General features: G+C 42.3%; 2 protein-coding genes across 4 annotated transcripts in view; both read left to right on the top strand.

The window, feature by feature from the left end:
- gucy1a2 (guanylate cyclase 1, soluble, alpha 2) overlaps positions 1-10,081 on the top strand; it is a 40,779-nt gene extending 30,698 nt beyond the window's left edge. Inside the window, exons 8-9 of one of the 2 annotated variants that reach the window (XM_086215741.1) lie at positions 4,394-4,548; positions 5,679-10,081. In XM_086215741.1, the coding sequence (XP_086071867.1) occupies positions 4,394-4,548; positions 5,679-5,898 (375 nt within the window). In that variant the 3' untranslated portion in view covers positions 5,899-10,081. Of the gene's footprint in view, positions 1-4,393; positions 4,549-5,418; positions 5,633-5,678 lie in introns of those variants that run through there. The other variant, XM_086215743.1, reaches the window with a different exon arrangement.
- A 5,340-nt stretch (positions 10,082-15,421) lies between these two features.
- On the top strand, positions 15,422-17,210 carry LOC147254163 (uncharacterized). 2 transcript variants are annotated; one of them, XM_086215088.1, is made up of 5 exons: positions 15,423-15,608; positions 15,804-15,917; positions 16,150-16,263; positions 16,498-16,611; positions 17,036-17,210. In XM_086215088.1, the coding sequence occupies exons 1-5, from the start codon at positions 15,525-15,527 to the stop codon at positions 17,159-17,161; spliced, it is 552 nt and encodes a 183-aa protein (XP_086071214.1). In that variant the 5' UTR covers positions 15,423-15,524; the 3' UTR covers positions 17,162-17,210. The 2 variants fall into 2 exon arrangements, with proteins under 2 accessions (XP_086071215.1, XP_086071214.1); XM_086215089.1 differs by lacking the exon at positions 16,498-16,611 and having other exon boundaries at positions 15,422-15,608.
- Positions 17,211-20,943: the final 3,733 nt, after the last annotated feature.

The following is a 20,943-nucleotide window of genomic DNA, read 5'->3' as shown; positions in this document are numbered from 1 at the left end:
CAGTGTGCGGCTCTGATATCTCCTATAAATGCGTTTGTGTGTGTTTATATATCATACCTGCGACCTTCGTGCCATTTTGCGCAGCAGGCATGCATTTTGATATCAGAGTATGCAGGGTTGGTTGGGTTTGGGACGGGGAAGTAAAGATGCCACCAGCTTTGAATTCACACTGTCAATGTTCATGTCGCTCTGTTTTAGTTAATGTCAAATCATGCTTGATTATTGCTCTGCTCTACAAAAAAATAGGCAATACAGTGCTGGTCAGGGATTTTATATGTAGTTGTCATTTATAATCAGTTACTGTGAATTAAATTGAAGAAAGCCAAAACTGAAATGTAATACCACAGCACCAATGTCAAACTACTGTAGAGCTAAGAACAATTTTTTGTTTGTGTACCCTTTTTGTTTTTGCCTCCATTTTTGTCTTACTTCCCTTGTGCCAAGCTGACGCTTTCTGAAAAGCGTAATGCTTGGACCTGATCAGGTGATACAAAAAAAGAATGAATAAATAGAGACGAGACACATGATAAGAACATTTTTAAGTCACAAAGCAACAGTAGGTGAGGAGCCCTGGGGCCTCACGTATCAACACGGTTTACGCAAGAAAAACTTGCGTACGCCAGGATCGATGCTCACGTTCAGATATATCAACGCGAAAAGTTCGTAGATTCTTGCGCTGTTTCACGGCAACTCTGGAGGTTTCGTAGAAGTTGGCGGAAAGCCGATTCTTGCGTTAACTGCACTTTGGTCCGTTGGCGACGCCCTGTGGCGGTGTTTGGTAACTGACATTATTTGACAACCGCACATAACATCGGGCACAAAAAAGCCTACAACACAAACACCTGATGGCATTATTTAAGCGGCTATAAAAGAGCCTTCACATTTGTGCTGAATGTGCAACTTTCAAGAATGGCAGCACTTGCGCTGTTGGAGGACGTAGCAAACCGTGCAATAAGACGGGAGCGACATTTCAGGGAGCGGGAGGATCTGTTGCACAATTCGGTTGTAAGACAGTTGGCTGATGAGCTGATTCTGGCTACCACGGGCCATCCTCCTGCAAGTTTGTGAGGAGCTGCGACCAGTGCTCCAGCTCAGAACTGCCAGCAGCCGAGCTGTGCCTGTGCCGGCACTGGTGCTGAGCACGCTCGGCTTCTTGTCCACTGGCTCCTTCCCGCGAGAGATGGCGGACTGTTCCGGGGTGAGCCAGTCGACCCTCAGCCGGGCCATGCCCTTGGTGGTGGACCTGATCATCCGCCTCTCCCGCAGGTACATTAAATTCCATTACGGTGCCATAATCGTAGCCATTGACTGCTCTCATGTTGCCATAAAAGCGCCGTCCCATGAGGAACACGCCTACGTTCATTGTAAGGGTTTCCACTCCATCAATGTGCAGATCATCTGCAATGCGCAGAGGCTGGAGGGACGGACGCAGATCCCGGCCGGGCAGCTGTCCTCGCACACCAGAATTTCATTTTCACAATGTGAATGGGTAAGAAGCGCGACTACACGATTCATGAAGCCAGATTAATTTATTTTGTCCACTAAACGTTCCAGAACATTTTTCAGCCGGTCGAGCTGCTCATTGATCCCCGTTATTCCCCTAATGTCCTCCTGCGCCACTGGGTCCGGGTGGGCTTGAGGACCGTCCGCCGCTTGTCGGCCTGGTGCTGGGGCCAGGGGAGGGGCTAGCCCGAATGCCGCTGGTCCTGGCGGACGGTCTGACGCAGGAGCCGGCAGGGGTGCTACTTGTCGGCGGCATGGCTGACGGATCAATTTCTGTTAAACAAACATATTGGTTTATTTAAATGGCTGATTCTGTGCATTTGTTGTGTTTACATCTGTGGCAAAGTATGTGGAAATGTTGTGTAAGAAATGGAGTTGCCACTTAATCTCCAGGCTGTCGGCGTCAGCGTTGGTGGCAGCGACAACTGCCACCCCCTCCCCCCCAGAGGTGGGGAGGTGCTGCCCGTGACTGCCGCCACCCGCTGCTCAAATTGCGTCAGGTGCCCCTCTCCCTCTCCCTGACCCCCATCTGTCTGGCCGGCACTCCTCTGGAGGGCAGCTGTACGCTGCTTGACCTCCACCTTGACGTCCTGTTAGTGCCATTTTCCATATTGTTATTTAAATTTAGATTTAAGCCAATTGATTATTGTAGTTATTGCATTTAGTGATGCGCAGTGTTGAATTTAGTCCTACGTTTAGCTTGCATTGTTTCGGAGGTTAGAATTGCAGACATGCATTAGAAATAGAGAGGAAATCTTTCAGAGCGCCAGCAGTGGTGCAAGCTGATGACGTAGTGATGCTCGCGCAGGTTTAGTGAGGAAAACTGTGCTTCGTATCACTTTGATTGTTCAGTAAAGGAGGAGCCAACACTTTTCTACCGTCGTCATAAAACCTCAAACACGTAGCGACTCGTTCTTTGTCATTAGAAGAGGTTAAGATATATGAACATGATGATAAACAACACTGGTGATTAGAAGGGAACTTTAGCCAATAACAGGTCCGACCACTTTTTTTATATCGCGGGGGTGCGTTGCTCCGAACCCACCTCGTTCACCCTCTCACTTCTTATCCCACTCACAACGTTTATTGTTTGTACTGACACCACTGGACAGGCTGCCAAACAGAATCTGCTGTCTCTCCTCCACCTCCCCGACCAGCACCACCATCTCGCACACCGTGAACCTTTTTTTCTTTGACATTGTTTTGGAAGTGTGGACAGCGGAGACCCAATTTAAATGAATTTGCGTATTTATAGGTGGGTATAACGGGGGCGGGCCCGGTCCTCAGACATCTGCGCTCAATTCCACGCTGGTTGGGATGTATCATGGAAACGTAGGTGGATTCTGGCGCTCGCACATAGTGATACATCCGGATTTTTTTGTGCGTACGCAACTTTAGCGATTCTTGTGACCGCAGTTTTTTCGTATGAGATGCACGCAAGTATTGATACATGAGGCCTCTGGTCTAGATAGTCAAGTCCAAGACCAGATCAGTACACAAATTCACCCACGTCTGAGTGAATTGTGCTATTGCCTGAATGAGCTTTCCAACAGCTACAGTTTATGAAACAACACTGAGTCAAAAAAACTCTCTCCTCCTTGTCTCCTCCATCTCTGTATCCTTCTGTCGGTTTGGCCAGAGGGTAGATTGTGATTGGTTGTCTGTGCAACAGCTCTCATCTCTCATTGGCTGACTGAGGGCCATGTGCAGTGAATGCTGACTCATAACCAAACGGAGGGGACGAGTCTATGAGTGTTTCTGTCTGTGTTTGGAGACGAAGAAATAAAGAGGAGAGTGGGCGCTGGATGCAGATTTGTTTGTGTGTGTGTGTGTGTGTGTGTGTGTGTGTGTGTGTGTGTGTGTGTGTGTTTGTGCATGTGTGACTGGAGACAGACAATTGTATGGCCATCTGTCAGCTGGAAAATAGGTCACACCAGTGCACCCACCATGGCTACTGGCTCTTTTTCTTCAGCTTTCAATCTCTCGTCTTCTTTATCCGACTCTTGTTTTTGCTTTTAATTGTGGGTTTATTTCTCTTGCCTCTCGATGTTGTCCATCCTCAGTCTGTATGCTCTTTCTACCTCACTACCCCCACCGCCTGTTGTTGCTATGGCTACCTTGCAGTGTGCTGGCATGCACACAGTAGCGTGGGTTACCGAGGCAATGAGATGCTCAAATAGATCGTTAAAAAATCTACTACTGGTACGCCAGCTTTTGTCTGCTTGTGTGTGTGTGTGCGTGTGTGTGTGTGTGTGTGTCCAAGTGGAGGAAATCAATTATTGTATCGAGTGGCCATGAAGTGAAATAGTCAGACTGAATTGATGGCTAGCCTGGACTCTGATTGGTTTAGCCAGATTGTATTATCAGCGCCATGTTGCTGCTAGCCGGAGGAGAAGGCACCATTTTTATTTTTTTTTGAACTCGTCTCCCTCTGGCTATTTTAAGATTTCCCTCAGAATAAAATTCTGCTGCCAAAGAAACTCACAACAAGATAATACCAACTAATATGAATGAACAAGAATGAATGAGATCAATCTGGCTCATATATTTCTCATTTTTCTAGAAATTTTAAAACTCCAGTGCAACACAAGAATGTTTTATTTTTTTGGAAGCAGTACAGTTGTGTTAACATTGGATGGTTGGAATTTCATCCAAATATTTATTGGTTATCCTTGTTTTATTGAGACGAGCATTTTATGCGCATTCACTCAGTTTATACCAAAGCTTGCTTCAAAGCCTGTTGATCAATGGAGAGAGTCGTAGGTTTCGCGCTCAGGCCACGAGGAGATATAAATTAACATGAATGAACCTGAAACACTGTATGACCAGACGCCCTGTCTTCAGCCCCAGTGGTTGTGTCACTGCTCTGCCTTCTCTCCGTCTTTTACAGCTGAGAATCGGCATCCACACGGGATCGGTGCTGGCAGGTGTGGTTGGAGTTAAAATGCCACGTTACTGCTTGTTTGGGAACAACGTGACACTTGCCAGCAAGTTTGAATCAGGGAGCCATCCGAGGTGTATCAACGTTAGTCCCACAACTTACCAGTAAGTAACTGCACTGCATACGCTAACACATGCTGATGTACACTGGAGGGCTCCTACGTTCCTTTGTAATTCCTGCATTTCCCGACGTATGGAATTGAAGCCGAACATCTAGATGTATTTCCTGCCAGAACTGGCTTTTATCTGACCATCAATTAATCACTTTAGAATTTATACTAATCGACTACACTCTACTAAGGAAAATGGTAGTTTCCAGTTGTTTGTCTGATCAGGCCATAGCCTGATTTAAGGAAGCGATTCCTTTGGCGCTAAATTCAGTGTCATATCCCATTGTAACAGAGGACGCTGTTGTCAACCTTAGTCCCTCCCAGATTGATCGTTTTATTGATAGAGCAACAGGCATTTTAGGAACAACTTTGGACTCTATTGCCCCATTCAAAAAGAAAACTGTGACTCCAAGGAACCAAATTGCAACTGCTCTCTACATGTAAAAGGAGACTTAAGACCTTCCTTTTTGATGAAGCTTATATTTAGGGCGGCTTAGGGTGGCCCTTAGATATGCTGCTATAGGGTTAGACTGCAAGGGGATCTCCCATGATGCACTGGGCTTCTCTCTCCTCCTCTCTGTCCTCCTGTACTCGTATGTATTACTAACTCGTCTTCTTCTCCGGAGCCTTTGGGCTTCTCAGTATCCCAGGTCCCAGGTGCTGCTGGAGGAGGCATCAGACCTGAAGAGCCTCAAGCTGCCACCCTTAGCACCACCTGCTCACGTCCCCATCTGTCCATCAGTCTCATCCCTTTCTCTCTCTCTTTATCTCTGCCCCTCTCTTTCCTTCTATATATCTGTCTTCCTTCATTATCTCTTTGTCTCTACTCCACTCTCCTGCTCTCTTTCCCCCCAACTGTTCACAGCAGATGGCCGTTCCCATTGAGCCTGGATCTGCTCGACGTTCCTGCCTGTTAAAAGGAGGGTTTTCGTCGCCACTGTTGCAGGATGTGCTTGCTGATGGAGAATTGTTGGGTGTAGATTCATTGAAGGAGTGTGGTACTAGACCTGCTCTACCTGGAAAGTGTCATGACATAACTTTTGTTGTGATTCGGCGCCTTACAAACAAAACTGACTTGACTTGACTTTAGAAATATCCTCTGCTTTCCTCTCCTCTCCTCAACAGGTTGCTGAAAGACGACCGCTCTTTTTCATTTGTCCCTCGTTCACGACTGGAACTCCCCGACAATTTTCCCAAAGAGATTCCAGGGACGTGTTATTTCCTGGAGGCAGGGACGTCTCACAGCCACGCATCATTGACCAGCTCTCGCTCCGCTCCCCCAGCCTCTATGAGGAAAGTCTCCTACAGCATTGGGACCATGTTTCTAAGAGAAACCAGTTTGTAGGTGCGACACACAAATGCGTGCACACATACACTCACAGACAAGATGTATTAATGATGTGAGGCTGGAATTGAACCTGCCAAACCTGCAGGTCACCAATCAGGCACACATCTACGGATATGCAAATGTGAAAACTTGGGTTTAAACCTGTGGGAAGACGGAACATAAAAAATTATTTTCATCAAAGGTGAAAAGAACAACATGCCCCCCTGAGCCAGGGAGACACACTTCAAAAGACTCCAGGTACTGCAACTGTGCTGGTCCCATGCGGACACGTCCCCCAGGAGGTTAACTGATGGGCTTCATTAGTGGAGAATCCTTGACAGAAGACTTTCAGCTCCTTACAGCTGTAGCTCTCCTCTGCATCAGACTGGTAACCAGCCCAGTCTTGATAGGGGGGTTCCGGGAACAGAGCCCTCACCCACTGACAGAGTGGGTTCTGAAGAAGGAAGCTGTATGAATTGTTTGGCAGCGTTGCCGTACATGTTTGCTGTGCATCATGGCCTCTTGGACAAAGATGACCACTCCTGAGGAACAATACGACTCTCCTTCCAGCCCTTCAACTGTCCTGAATCACGCCATGCTTTACTAAACACACTCCTAACATGTGCTGCTGCGCGTTACACCCAAACGTGGGACCAGTTGTTTGGGTCAGAAGAGAGACTGATGGGAGGCATAAATGAAGTTTGAAAAAAGGGTCATAAAAGGACAAATGCCAAAAATGCTAGAACTAAGCTGATCTTAGAGCCTTTCTCTGCTTTTAACCCACAGCAAACTATAATCAACTACAATCCAGCCATTTCATTGCAGGTAATTTGTTTAGGACTGAAAATTATTCTCAGCTCAGTGCCTTTTTACTGCTCAAATCAGGACAAAATGCAAGATGGATTTATTTCAAATATTTGAAAAATAAAGGGAGCACTTCATTTATAAATGTTTCCACATGTTTTAAGATATTTTTGTGACATTTCTGTCTTACACGGCCATTGACATATTCAGAGGAGGGAATGACGCGCCAAAGGTTATGAGCCACATTAATTATTACTTGTATGTTGAATGTCACAGTGGTGTATGTCATTTTCAGATTATCACGAATGGCTAGCAAAAATATATATAATTAAAAAAGGTCAGATGCACTTCAGAGGTTTCAAATATTTGAAATTGCATTCATCTGTTTTGTCCAGATCTGCCAATAATACACAATATAGTGCATTTTAATATGTACACATAGCTACAGTGTAACCGCTCGACACAGTTCACATACATAATCTTTTTTTGATTATAGACTTTTTTTTTTTTAACCACGCTGATATAAAATATGTTTCCCCATGCAAATGTAACAGGATTCCAACTTAAGTCTGCTAGTTTCCTGGTGGACTGAGAATGCTTTACTTCATGGAAATCTCAGGCCTTCCCAATATTTCAGTGTAGCTCAGTAACGCAGACGCGGGGAAGTCAGTGTCACAGTCTTCATTAACCGTCGACATTTGAGTTTAACATATAACGAGGTGGTAACAGGTCAAGTTTATTCACTCCGGTTAATGACATCACATCTATGGAGCAGCAGCAGTGAACTCCCAATATATAAGATTTTGAAATGCACGCACACACACACACACACACACACACACACACACACACACACACACACACACACACACACACCAGTAGTGTTGGCAGAACTCACCATGTGGGTGGGAAGAGAGAAAACCAATCATACTTAATAGGCTCTGAAATGCATATATTAACCAGAATAGGCTATTACAATGATACTTGCCTGAATGCAAACGCATTTAATCACACAAGCCTTATACACGATCACACACACGCACACACAAACACACACACACACACACGCAGTAATCTGCCAGATTTAGCCCTTACTGTGATGGCGTCAATATCAAAGATTGTGATCATATTTTCGTATTTAGCGTGTGGTTCGAAATGAGAAACGCGTGTGTAGACAACCTGAATTTGCACGAGACATGTTATTATTTATCCACGATTCACCCAGAGACAGAGATATGTTGGACCAGCACGTTTTGACTTTTGACATCCAAACACAAGAATATCAAAAAAAACTTCATTGCACCCAAAACACCTCATCTTATTGATTTGTATACACTGATTAATATTGTGATTTAAATAGCTTTACTGACATCGATTAGAAAAAGTGTGTGTGTGTGTGTGTGTGTGTGTGTCAGTCAGCATTACGGTGTTAGGCTATCAAACCAGCATTAATAAATGATGTGCCATATAGGAGGATGTTTTGCCAACACCTGTAAGTTCATTATTTCCATGAATAATTCTGACAACTGTCATCAAAGTTTGAGACACTCAAACATTTACACTCCTGATCGATTTGGCGAAGGAAATAGATGATTTTTTTGCTAATCAAGAAAAGGCAAATATATTTTTAAGGATTTTGTTCCTTCCCTTTTTCATCATTATACAATAATGATGAAAAAATATAATTCATGTTATATTTTACAATGCTTTAACTTGGTTTTGAATTTATATTCTGTCTCCTAAAATATGTGGATAGCAAATAACAGTAACATGTCTCAATAGAACCAATCAGTATATTTAAGCACACAAATTATAACATATTGAAAATATTTGTATTAATGCAAAACTATGTTTCACGGCTTGTTAGGCCAACCATGCCTTTTTTTAGCCCATAGAACCTTCCTATGCTATCAGTTTACTACTTTTTTTTTAATGCTACACCTGTTAGATAACAAAGCATTGTAATGTTTCCCTCATGTGTTGTAATCGGGTAAAAAAAAAGCTGTTGGACCACAAAGATTTTGTGATATAAAGAACAAGTACCTCCAACATACCTGCTCTACTTACCCTGCATTCATCCTTTAATCCAGCTGTTCTTGAACCTCCTTTGCAAAAATTATATTTTGGCTTTTGCTTGCTCGATTTATTTCAATAGCTGCACTGTCACAGTCCTCGTGTACTTTCGGCCTACAATAGCAATAATGAAGGAATATATATTCTCATGTTACTGGCCTGCTAACATGTGTTTGCAGGCTTTAGTTTAAGAACTGTTTCTTTATAGTTTCTATTTAGTTTTAATAGTTTTCGAGTGTAGGCATACTTTGACTCTGACACACTTAAAAAAGACTAACTAGTACTTATGCAGTTAATAGAATCTGTGTGACTCCCTGGTAGAGAATCAGGGGTTTGACAGTTTGACGATTTCCTTGTCTTTTTAGACTTGGGAAAGTAGATGAGTCTTCATTTCTACATGATGTTAAAGTATGGTTGCTCAATGGAGGTGATTATCTCTTCATTTGTGGTGCTGAAAATAAAATTTGCAATTAAATGAATTAAGTAGTGGTCCGTAAGTACTGAGAGACTCCAGTCTTCTGCAGTTCCAATTATTGAACCACTGTTCTATCCACAAATGTAAAAATGAGGCTCTTTTGTTGAGCCTGGGGTCGATTCTGTTATCGTGCTCATCTTCTATAACTCATAAACACATAACCACATACTTACTGAATCTACTGTAGCATAAATGTTCTTCACTCTCAAATTCAGCGGTGCCTTAATTCAGCTTCTCGGCTAAATAAAGGACATTGCACCAGCGCTACACCCACTCAACTTGTGTCCAAAGCCTGCATGTCCAAGTTTGTAAATTCTTGGCATAATGTTTAGGTCAGACCTTCCTAGTCTGGCTTGGTAGAATGTGGAGGTGTTGCAGGTACTGGTTCTCTATAGTATTCTTCTAGCTCATCACAGTTACAGTGGCAATAAAACTGAGCTGTACTGTGAGGCCTGAGGGGACGTGATGAGGCTCCCCATTGTCCAGTGCTTGTTTTCTCCATGCTTACGCGCTCATTTCTGTCAGTCTGTTTTTTAAAAAAATTGCCAAAAGGACGACTGTACCTGAAAGACTGAAATATCAGATGTTTTTGTTCAGTAGAAAACGATTGGTCTTTTTTAGTCATGACTTTGTGTCCGTCTACTGTCTGTGTGCCATCTAAAGCCATACTGGATTTCCCCAAATTTCCAACCCCAGTGTCTTTTTTTTTTGTTGTCGTTTCTTGCAGGAGTGGAGAATTAACAATATTGTAATCTTTTCATTCCACATCATTGGTTTTATGGAACATGTTCTTTATTTGAATGAGCATGAAACTGTCATTTTTACTGGACAATAAAGTTGCTGAACTGATGGTGTTTACAGGACATGATCGCAGACGGTCTTGTTAAGAACCATCATTCCCGCTGACCGACGGTCTCATGGCTCTTTGCTGAGGGAAACTGTTTAATGCTCAGCCTGGTTTTAACAGCAGAAACAAACATGGATGATGCTTGTCATTCATGTCCAGGGTCCACAAACAAAATCCAGCAGGTCTAATGGATAACATGCTCAAATCTCCTGTCTATAAAGACTCAAACTCAGTGAGAATTGTAGCTTCCATAGCATTTTGTTCACCAGCTGAATTCAAAAACACTCAACAAAAATGAACAGCTCTTCACCAGGAGCCTGTGCCATTTGTCATAAATCTCATTTTAGACAAAATAAAGTTCTGGTCTTGTAGTATTTTATACTTTAGTATGTTGTAAACAAACATTCATTGACCCTGAACATGAACCATGTTTGACCCTGTGTCTGCAAGATGTTTGACGACAGCTGTTGGTTTCTGACTGACATTAAGGGCACATCTTCTGTCTTATATGATGTAAATAAAAAAAACAACAAAAAAAACCCGCCAATTATCTTTAATAAGGAAGCGTGACTGTTACTGTGTAGACGTGTGATGGTGTGACATTGTGCTAAGCTAGCTGGCTAACCCACTGCTGTTAGCTTGCTGCACCTGTTGGTGTCTTATGTATTTGCTTCTCTTTTACTAAATTCCTCAATAATTTTCAACCAACATACACTTTTTAGAAACCAAATGTAAAATGTTGATACAAAAATATAGGAGGCCGAAAAGATTCAATAAAAAGAGGTGTGTACTTTATTTCCAGTCTAGTACTAATAACTTGTATTTGGAGACTTTAGGTTACTTGATGCGGATGCTATTAAGAAAAGAAAAAAGAGGATTTTGCAGTATATGAAAAAGAATGGATTTCGCACCAAAATACTCATATGAACTATAACAGGGTTAGGGTTGCCTAATTTTGATTCAATTGTCTGCCTTGGAAAGCTGGAGTCAGTTTCATGGATGGGACTCCTAGCAATTTTTTCATCAAACATCTGTTTCTGTTCATATTAGAATCAAATACTTTTCAGAGTAAAGTTACGTGACTGGCTGCTACATGTAGATTAAGATTCATGGATTTGACATTTTTCTTCTTGGAGATGGCAACGGGTGCATTTCCTGCAAGTCTGGGTTGCCAAAATTTGTTTTTGTTCATCTCAGCATTGAAATTGCTTTTTTTTTTTTCAGTACCGTCACAGGACTGCTGCTGATAAGTTCCATGGATGCAGGATTTGCAGTACAGTATTGTTCACTTCTCTCATTATCTGTGTCGAACTCTTCTAACCCTGCGGCTGTCCTCCCTCCTTCTTATCTTTTACACCCTCATATCCCTCATGCAAATATGTCCCCATTACACTAATTGGCTGTGGGAGAATTGAATATTTCACGTCGATCATCTTCACTGACAACTGCCGTGGCATTGCATTGTAAAGTGCACATGACACACAAGCACACACACACACACACTGCAGGTATGAATGAATTAATGAATGAGCAAAGGTCGTGTAATTTATGCACTGTGGTTGTCCTGTTAGCCAAATGAAGCAGCATGTATGTGTTCAGGGTCGACTCTGACATCTGCACTGAGCATGTCGTCGTGCCTTGTGTCCTTTGTGTGTGTGGGTGAGTGAGTGTGTGTGTGAGACCACATGGCGCAGGGGCGTAACGAGGATTAAAAGAAAATTAGGGCTAAGCCTAAACGGTATTCTCAGCTGTATTTAGTCAGTGGGAAACTGGTGTAAAGCCAGAGTCATGTCTACATGCTCATCTTGATGAAGGAACTCCCCACCCCATACACCAATGCAGATAATATTTCTGACCTAATGTTTAAAACAACTACTTCGACTGACGGTAAACATCTCCACGGTTATAGCATGCTCTTGCAGTTACAGACATCACTGCTACTCTAAAGGATTGTGGGTAGTACGTCTTTGTGAGATTATGAATAAAAGATGTTTTTCTTCAAACAAGGTTGATGTCATATGGATTTATGACTTCCATTCTGGACACGTGGTCATGACCCGAGAACCAAGAAAGCGATGGAGTGGCTGACTATTCACTCTGAACATTCTCAAAAGCTGCAGTAAGCGACGACTCGGGTTCAAGACAGATAGGTAGCAGCTATCCCACTCACTAAAAAAATAAAACTTTTTTTTGTCTTTTGTTAAAATGTATTTGAGATCTTACGTCACCCATGATGCTACATCAACTAAATTATGCCATCCCTCCATCCATTTTCTACTGCTTATCCTGTTAAGGGTTGCGGGGGGTGGAGCCTATCCCAGCGGCTTTTGAGCGAGAGGCGGGGTTCACCCTGGACGGGTCACCAGTCCATCACAAGGCCAACACTTAGAGACAGACAACCATTCACACTCACAGTCACACCTACGGTCAATTTAGAGTATCAATCAGCCTCGTCCCCTCTTGATGTCTTTGGACTGCGGGAGGAAGCTGGAGTACCAGAGAGAACCCACACAGGAACAGGGAGAACATGGGGACTCCACACAGAAAGACCCTCGAGCACAGAACCTTCATTCTGTAAGGGGACAGTGCTGACCACTGCACCACCGTGCCACCCTATCGCTATTTTTTCCTCGAATCAAATGATAAAACATCATGTGATCGTACTATAATGGTACAATGATGTATTCTGATTGTATCTCTCTACATTTTGATGTTGAAAGTATTTTCTACTTTGCCTATTGTGTTTAAATTTATGGAAAACCAAAAATTCCTTCATTTCAATCAATTTGATGTATAAAACTTTAGCCTTCTTAAAATATCTGGGCTGTGACAGGGCCAGTTTAATTCTAATAGTAACTACAAATTCCCAGGAATACTGCTACTCAGGTAGAGACGCAGCATGAGTGGCTTCAAGAACATATAGAGACATTTTTCTAAACCTGAAGGCGTCGAGGTCGTCTTACATCTTCCATCAGATAAATGTGTCAGTTGTAAATGTGTATATGAAGATATATGAAGCAAGGACAGAGCTTTATTTTCCTTGTGGTTGTTGTTGGTGATAAACTGTCTCTGGCTATCAACACACACACACACACACACACACACATACACACACAAAACCTGGTCACTCATGCATCTGCACACCCTTTACAATGGATGCATCTGCATATTTCATAGCAGAAGTTCAGTTAGGGGGCGTGGCCCTCGGTTATGAATCACTGCATCTGCACCTGCCTCTCATCCATCACTCCATCCTCCGAGCCAAATCCTCCGCTTATCAGCTTCACAGGCTGCAGCTTGTTGCTGGTGTTCTATTTTCTCCCATCCCTTTAATTGGATGCTAAAATCACATTCAGACAATGTCTCCCTCTCCCATAATCTTATTTTCTCCTGCAACACATTATATAATGTTTGATTTCATATACACTATGGATTTGCTTGCTTTGGTGTTAAATATTTATTGAAGATTTTCTTACATCACCCTCATTTACCCATCATAATAAAGCCTAAAATAAAAAAAAGACTCATGTCTTGTAATGTGAGTTGTAGCAGTCTAAGAATTCTCAAGTAATTCTCATTGTGTGACATAAAAACATACACAAAATGCAACACCAGATCTCAAACGAGCAATAATCCACATATCCTGCCTTGCTCTGATATTTTCCATCAGGGTCACCCGAGTGGAAGAGAGATGAGCAGGATCGGGGATTAGTGTTGATCCATGCAAATTAAAAGATCATACAGGCAGCCTCGCGAGGCCATGTGAGTACGATGCCCTTTGAGAGAATCAGCAAGTGTGTGTTTTTACAAGTTCCATCTCCCATCAACACGTGCCCTGTATTTAGTCATTAGTGTAGCCCTTTCAAGTGAATTAATTGAGATTTTACTTCCATGTATCTCAACGGAGGATGCAAATATTGCGTATTCTACAAACCACCAGCATGAATGTTTTTGGTTTTTTTTATTCCCCAAAGGTCTTAATGAAGTCCTGGTTGATCTCAGATGAGTGTAAACCATCTTTAACCAAGCATTTTAGCTGCAGGATTACTAGAAATGCAGAAGTGTAGCAGAACTTTTTCAAGAAAGCTTAGAATTTATGTGATAACCCAGATTAACAAATTACAAGCAGAACGTTAGTATCAGCGAAACAACGCCAGCCAATAATTTTCAAAAGAGTTAAGGACAGAATACATGTTTATGATCATGTCTGTTTACTCAGCACCATTGTTTGGAGTAATGTGTTACATAATACATGATTCTTAGGCAGCAATGGAGTAGTATAAATTATTTCTAATGAGGTTTGGTCCATATTATTACAGTTCCTGTATCCAGTAACATGTCACCACCCAAATGGGGCAAATAGACCTTTTTAATCTTTACAGCTTAATTTTGTGATGACGTAATTGATTTACTGACATTACCAAATGAATTTTTCTCTCTCAGAAGCTTTACAAACCAGTCTGCAACTTAAGTGGCTTTTACAATTCTTTGCACATAAAATTCATAGCAATATTGAAAGGGTTTTGCACCATTAAACCCCATTTTTGCGTGGGATTGCTGCTCTGTTAATTGTTGACGCCGCTGTCCTGTATCATGTTGACTAATCAGAGCTGATACAGGAAGCAGCCTTGGGTGTAATGACTCATGGGTAACAGAGTTTCGTTAGTAATTTGAAAAGTTGAATTGAAACTAACTCTGTGTGACTGTGTGTGTGTGTGTGTGTGTGTGTGCGTGTGTGTGTGTGTGTGTCTACTGAGTTTGTGTGATTTAGGGACATGCTCTGCCCTCTCACTTCCCAGAACATCCTTTAACTACATTACCATGCTCTCATTAGATACTAATTTAGACCAATCCAATTGCTCTGTAATCTAATCATTCCGCATAAATTATGAGAGGAATCCATTATTACAGTAAACATCCACCTAATTAGAACTGCACACACTACCTGCTGTGTGTGTGTGTGTGTGTGTGTGTGTGTGTGTGTGTGTGTGTGTGTGTGTGTCATACTATATTGAAGAGGAAGTATAGTAATGCTGCATGTGGTTGGCAAAAGATCATGGTGTGATATTACTTTGCATTTCATCACAACACATTTTCCAACTCATTCTGAGTTCGAAAGCAAGACCATCGAAATCAAACTCATTCTGAGATCAGAGTCTGAATTCAAAGAAAGAACCTTCAAGATCAAAGTCTTACTCATTCCGGGATCAGCGTTCGAGTTCAAAGCAAGAACTTTAAAGCTCAGATTTGAACTCATTCTGGCATGGAGGTCAGAATTCCAAAGATGACTGTGAGGACATGTCATGACGTTGCGTCAGGTCACTATATGTGAATACACGGTCCATACAAGGTGCAGTTACCAGAACCAGACATCTGAAACAACGCTGGTTTTGAGAAGGAAAGAGGGACATTTCATTTGATTGGTGATAAATCCTCACAGCAAGAATGAACGTCTTCAACATTTGGGATTCCCTGATCCACAAAGCTGCACATTTTTTTTGCTGCGTCCCTCCCAACAAGGATGTGGATGTAAGTCACAGCTTTAGACAACATCCTGAGTTTCCTCTTTGTTCTCACCCTCTCAGATTTTGTCTGTTCCTGCATTTCGCTTTTTGCATCCATCCTTCATCCCATGATCTCTCCTTACTTTCCAACCCCTTAAACACACCCACAACGTGCATTCATCATCACAGCTGAATTTTACTTTTTTATGGTCAAAAACAGGAATATAAGGTGATCGAGGAACAGTGGACACTTGAAAGCGAGCCAGCCAACCTGCCCATGTCTCCAACTGAGCCAAGCCTGGCTCCATCAGTCAGCAGCCATCATGATGTTAATGTAAGTCCCAGCTTTTGACCACTCCTTGATTTTCCTTCTTGTTCTCACCTTCTTAATTCTGGTATCTTCTTAATTTTCTGGAAGCATCCATCCTCCACTCATCTGTCTGAGTGATTTACAGAAACGCTCGATTCTGACACGGACCTCTCCCTACTTTCCTACCTCTTTCACACAGTCACAATGTGCGTTCATCATCTCACAGCTGAATTTCACTATTTTGGGTCAAAAACAGGACAACACAGTGAACACCGAGGAGGAGACCCATGAAATCGAGCCAGCCAACCCACCCATGTCTCAAACTGAGCCAAGCCTGGCTCCATCAGTCAGCAGCCATCATGATGTTAATGTAAGTCCCAGCTCTTGACCACTCCCTGACTTTCCTTCTTGTTCTCACCTTCTTAGTTGTGGTATCTTCTTAATTTTCTGTGGAAGCATCCATCCTCCACTCATCTGTCTGAGTGATTTATAGAAACACTCGATTCTGACACGGACCTCTCCCTACTTTCCTACCTCTTTCACACAGTCACAATGTGCGTTCATCATCTCACAGCTGAATTTCACTATTTTGGGTCAAAAACAGGACAACACAGTGAACACCGAGGAGGAGACCCATGAAATCGAGCCAGCCAACCCACCCCTGTCTCCAACTGAGCCAAGCCTGGCTCCATCAGTCAGCAGCCATCATGATGTTAATGTAAGTCCCAGCTTTTGACCACTCCTTGATTTTCCTTCTTGTTCTCACCTTCTTAGTTGTGGTATCTTCTTAATTTCCTCTGATAGCTTCCATCCTCCACTCATCTGAGATATAATGACTCATGCATTTGTACTGAATTTTTTGGTGAAATAATTTTTTTGGCTCATTCCCGGGAGGAAGTTGTGGCTATTCAGAAGTTTCAACTTTTTTGAGACTGAGCTGATAGGTTGATCCGCCCCCCCAAAAATTGAATTAGATTGTAATAATTAATTCATTAGTTTCATGATCAATTTCTCATATGACCAAACACATCTCAGGACTGAAGCCAGTTGCATCGACCCAGTAGAATTCTGTGTCTGCAGTTGTGTTTTTAACTGTTCATCCTTCAGTGTGCTAAGTGTCTTCTTTCATCTCCTTCTGACAGGTGACGCCTACGGACCCTGCCCTGGAGGCATTAATTGCTCGGCAAGACCCACTGATGCTCCGCCTTTATAACTTGAGGGCCATTGTGGAGGAGCTCAAAGAATCCATGACCACGGCAGAGCTGTGACTGCAAGTTTTTTTATAAAGTGGTTATACATAAAAAAAATTGTATTGAATACGGAGAGCTTCAATTGTGTATGTCTGTGCAAAGTGTGAGCAACTGTATGAGTAATACGTCCTGGCCCCTGCAGTAATAACAGCAGACAGCCGACAGGTTGTGCTGGGAGTTGCTTTAACTTAGTTTGGTGTTTGATGACTGACAAGGTGTTTTTATTGAACCAAACTTTCTGTGTGTCTTTGAGAGTTACCCTGTATTATTCAATTTATCTATATTTGATGACTGAGAGTGAAGACACAGGTTAAGACCCGCGGGGGAGCGTGGAACAAGGTAAAAGGAAATCTATTTGAGAGCGCTATGTGCCGGGGCGATCAAGAAATGCATGTCAGTGAGGAGGAAACGTGGAATTTCAGGAATTTAGTCGTGAGATTGGGGAGGGAATCTCACTATGAATGAGTATTATCCTGTTTTTGGGTGGCATATAAGAGATAAGCACACAGAGAAAACACTGAGCATTTCAAATGTCTGTTCTACCCAGGATCAAAACAAAAATCCACATCATAAATATTTAATCAGATAATACCTAATATCCAAACATATTCTCATTCAAAATATGTAAGGATAAACAGATCCAGACCCTGCCACTCATGTTGATACACTTCCTTACACTCCTCATTTCAAATTATTTGAGCTTACAATAAACACTAAAAAAACTCAGATCTGTGACCACCTACCTTTCCTGGGAGTAGAATCACCCACATTCTCCTCCACCTTCTTTGTGGAACTGGAGATGGTCGCATCCAGTTTCTTGAGGCAAGTTGCTTCAAAAATATGAATGGTTTGCACGATCTACAGTTGTTCTTTGCCCTCCCTTTACCTCTCCAAGTGAGGTTTTATTCACTCCGTGCAGGAGAAAGACCACAGCACCCTCACCTGCTGTCAATCACCAGCTACTCCAACCTCCTGCAAACAAGTCACCCGTCTCCTTCAACAACCACAGTTCTGTCTATTCATCTCTTCTGTCTCCCGTTGCCTCAGTTCTCATGACACTCTACCAAAAATGGCAGCGCCTGTAGAACTTTTCCTGGTCCTTGCTTAAACCCTGTTAAGTCAACATGGTTTTGAATCTGTATAAAAGAGCACATAAAAAAAAAAGCCCAAACCCCGTTGATTGGACCAAATTTGTAGGTGTTTAGCGTATTATTTATATTTTTCAACTTTTAAACACTGTTTTAAACTCACCCTATTGCCTCTGATCTATAATCACTCAGTGTGGGTTTATGAATCATCATGAAAATAATTATAATACTAAGTCATGAAAAAATATGGTATTCGTAGCTGAAGCTTTGGTATTTATAATCCCAAGAACTGTCACATGCATCTTGATAACATTACACACTAATGGATCATCAAAGTGTGAACATCGTGGAAGCATTAGCAGCCATGTACAGTGTAAAAATACTTCCTCAGTGTGCCAAAATGACGCATCTCTTTAGAATTCAACCCTTCTTCCAACATGCCTGATTTATTTCCTCCTCTGACAGCAGTGTAATCTGAGAGTGCTGCATATTAATATTGTTCATAGATAGTTTGATGGAAACATAAATTTAACAGATAAGAGAGATAACACGAGATGAATAAATCATAACCAGATTAAAGTGAACACAGCGGGTTGGAATGTTCCTCCTTCATCTTTTCATGGTTTCCTCCTCTTCATCTCATCCTCTCCACAGGCGCATGCTGACATCAACATCCTCACAGATGCGTAAACACAAACACAAATATGTAATGTAACGGTGATGGATATTCATGCTTGTGCAACTACAAGCGCACAAACACAAGGTTTAAATACACTTGAACAGTAAACATTCCCCCGGCCTGCTTGACATTTCACCTTTGTGAACTTGTTGTATTCATTTTCCTCCTTCAGCTGCAACAACAAACCTCACTGTGGATGTGTGTGTAAGAGCGTGTGTCTGTACGCGCATTCAAACACACACAGGAGAAGGAAGGGATGGGAATTTATTGATGTTTGAATGTTTGGAGAGTTTTTCAACCTTAAGTGGTCAGAAAGAAGAAGACGAAGGTATTTTGTGTGGCTACAGAATGTTTTCAGCTTGAAGCAAACTGTCTAATTTTATTCATGTTTTTAAGACCTTCGACCTAAATGGAAAAAAGGCCAGTGATCATCTTTTCATCCTCTCAAGACATAATAGCAAGATTTATATTACATGAAGAGCTGATAAGTTCATGGCTATGAGTATTTAGTCTGGAGACTGCACCGACTTCACGCTGACACACGGCAAGATCGTTTTTTTTAAAAGCACAGGTTAACACGAGGACAGAGTTGTCCTCGCGTTGCGTCTTGGAGTTGCTTCTTCTGAGGATCATTTTAAGAGAGAAAGGAGCTTCTCTTAAGTGGGGGCCATCCTGATGGGAGACACTGAATGGAGAGGTCATGCATGGGGGTTACTGCTCAGAGATAAAAACCGGCTGCATGTTTGGGGGACATAAATACTCGAATCCCTGTGAGTATTTCTCAACTCCATGAAAGCTCTATAACCTCCCAGAGTGCTGGCGAATTCTCCACCTCATTTCCAACAGCACAGCCCACATGTATCCAGGTTTTTCAGACCTGGATAAAACTGCTACTAAAAGCCGATTGATCCCTTCCCTCATCTATCCATGAAGAGTTGCCTTCATGGTTTTTTTTTTTCCTGGTATGTTACATTCAACATCAGAAACTCAGCCATCCCACCAGAAAAAATTGATTGATGATGTCAAAATAACATCAGAGTGCAGCATCTTGGGGTTGTATACAGTCTTTGGTAGCTGTAGTAAAAGCAGTATGGAGGACAGAGGCAGAGATGTAGTTTCAGCTCCAGTCAGTTTTTCAAGCTCAGTGTTGTCTGAACAATGTTCGAGTGCTGCTGCTCCAATACGGATGGGTTGAATTTGGGGCTGAGATGACAAAAAGTCGTGGAGATTACCAGTGGAAAGGACACGCTTTCATTTTTCCTTATACGTATTTGATAGGGGACCTCCACCAGCTCGTTGTCTGTGTGTCTGGAATGAAAGCAGAGGAATCTGGCTGATAATGACCATGCAAACCCTGGATTTGAGTTCCCAACGAATGGCGATCAGACCCCAGCTAATAAATACCTGTATTTATTTAAAGGTGACCCAGGTGGAAGCAGGTGTTTTTTTGGCCAGTGGGAACAGGGCTCCTGCGCCTCCAGGGTCAGAAAGAGAGGCAGAACCAAGGCCACTGATATGACGGTGTAACTGCTTCAGGTGTCCTCTACCATCGCAGTGACAGTGTATTTACCCACCACGGTGACGGAGTGCTGTCATATGCACCTGTAGGTCACATTTTTAGTGTAATTGGTTTATTTTATTGACTCCTAACTTTTTTTTTAATTAATTTGCTGCACTCTTACTAATTCTTTTAAACACACCATCTAAATTCAATGGAAAGCACACACTTGCCTAACACACTTCCTTCATGCACACTGCCACACACCTTTTCACCCTGTGTGAGTCTATATGTGTGTGTTCAACAGTGTGAGTTAGTATGACTGTGTATTAGAATGCTTGTGTTTGTGTGTGATGCCCCTGTGCCCTTTGTCATCTACCCTAGAGTGAGTGTTTATTTTTGGGGTGATGCACAATAGTGCACTCCCACAGGACACTCATACTGTCAAAACAAATCACTTGTGTGCTTGTGTTTGTATTAAGCATGCAGCTGTGGATGTGACATTTTATTTGTGGATCAGCATGTAGTAATGCTT

This window comes from Aulostomus chinensis, chromosome 10 (genome assembly GCF_037954235.1).
Source record: "Aulostomus chinensis isolate RoL2024-O1b breed Wild chromosome 10, RoL_Achi_v1.0, whole genome shotgun sequence".
NCBI lineage: Eukaryota > Metazoa > Chordata > Actinopteri > Syngnathiformes > Aulostomidae > Aulostomus > Aulostomus chinensis.
Note: the sequence above shows the minus strand (reverse complement) of the source record. Positions and strands in the feature narration are given on the sequence as shown.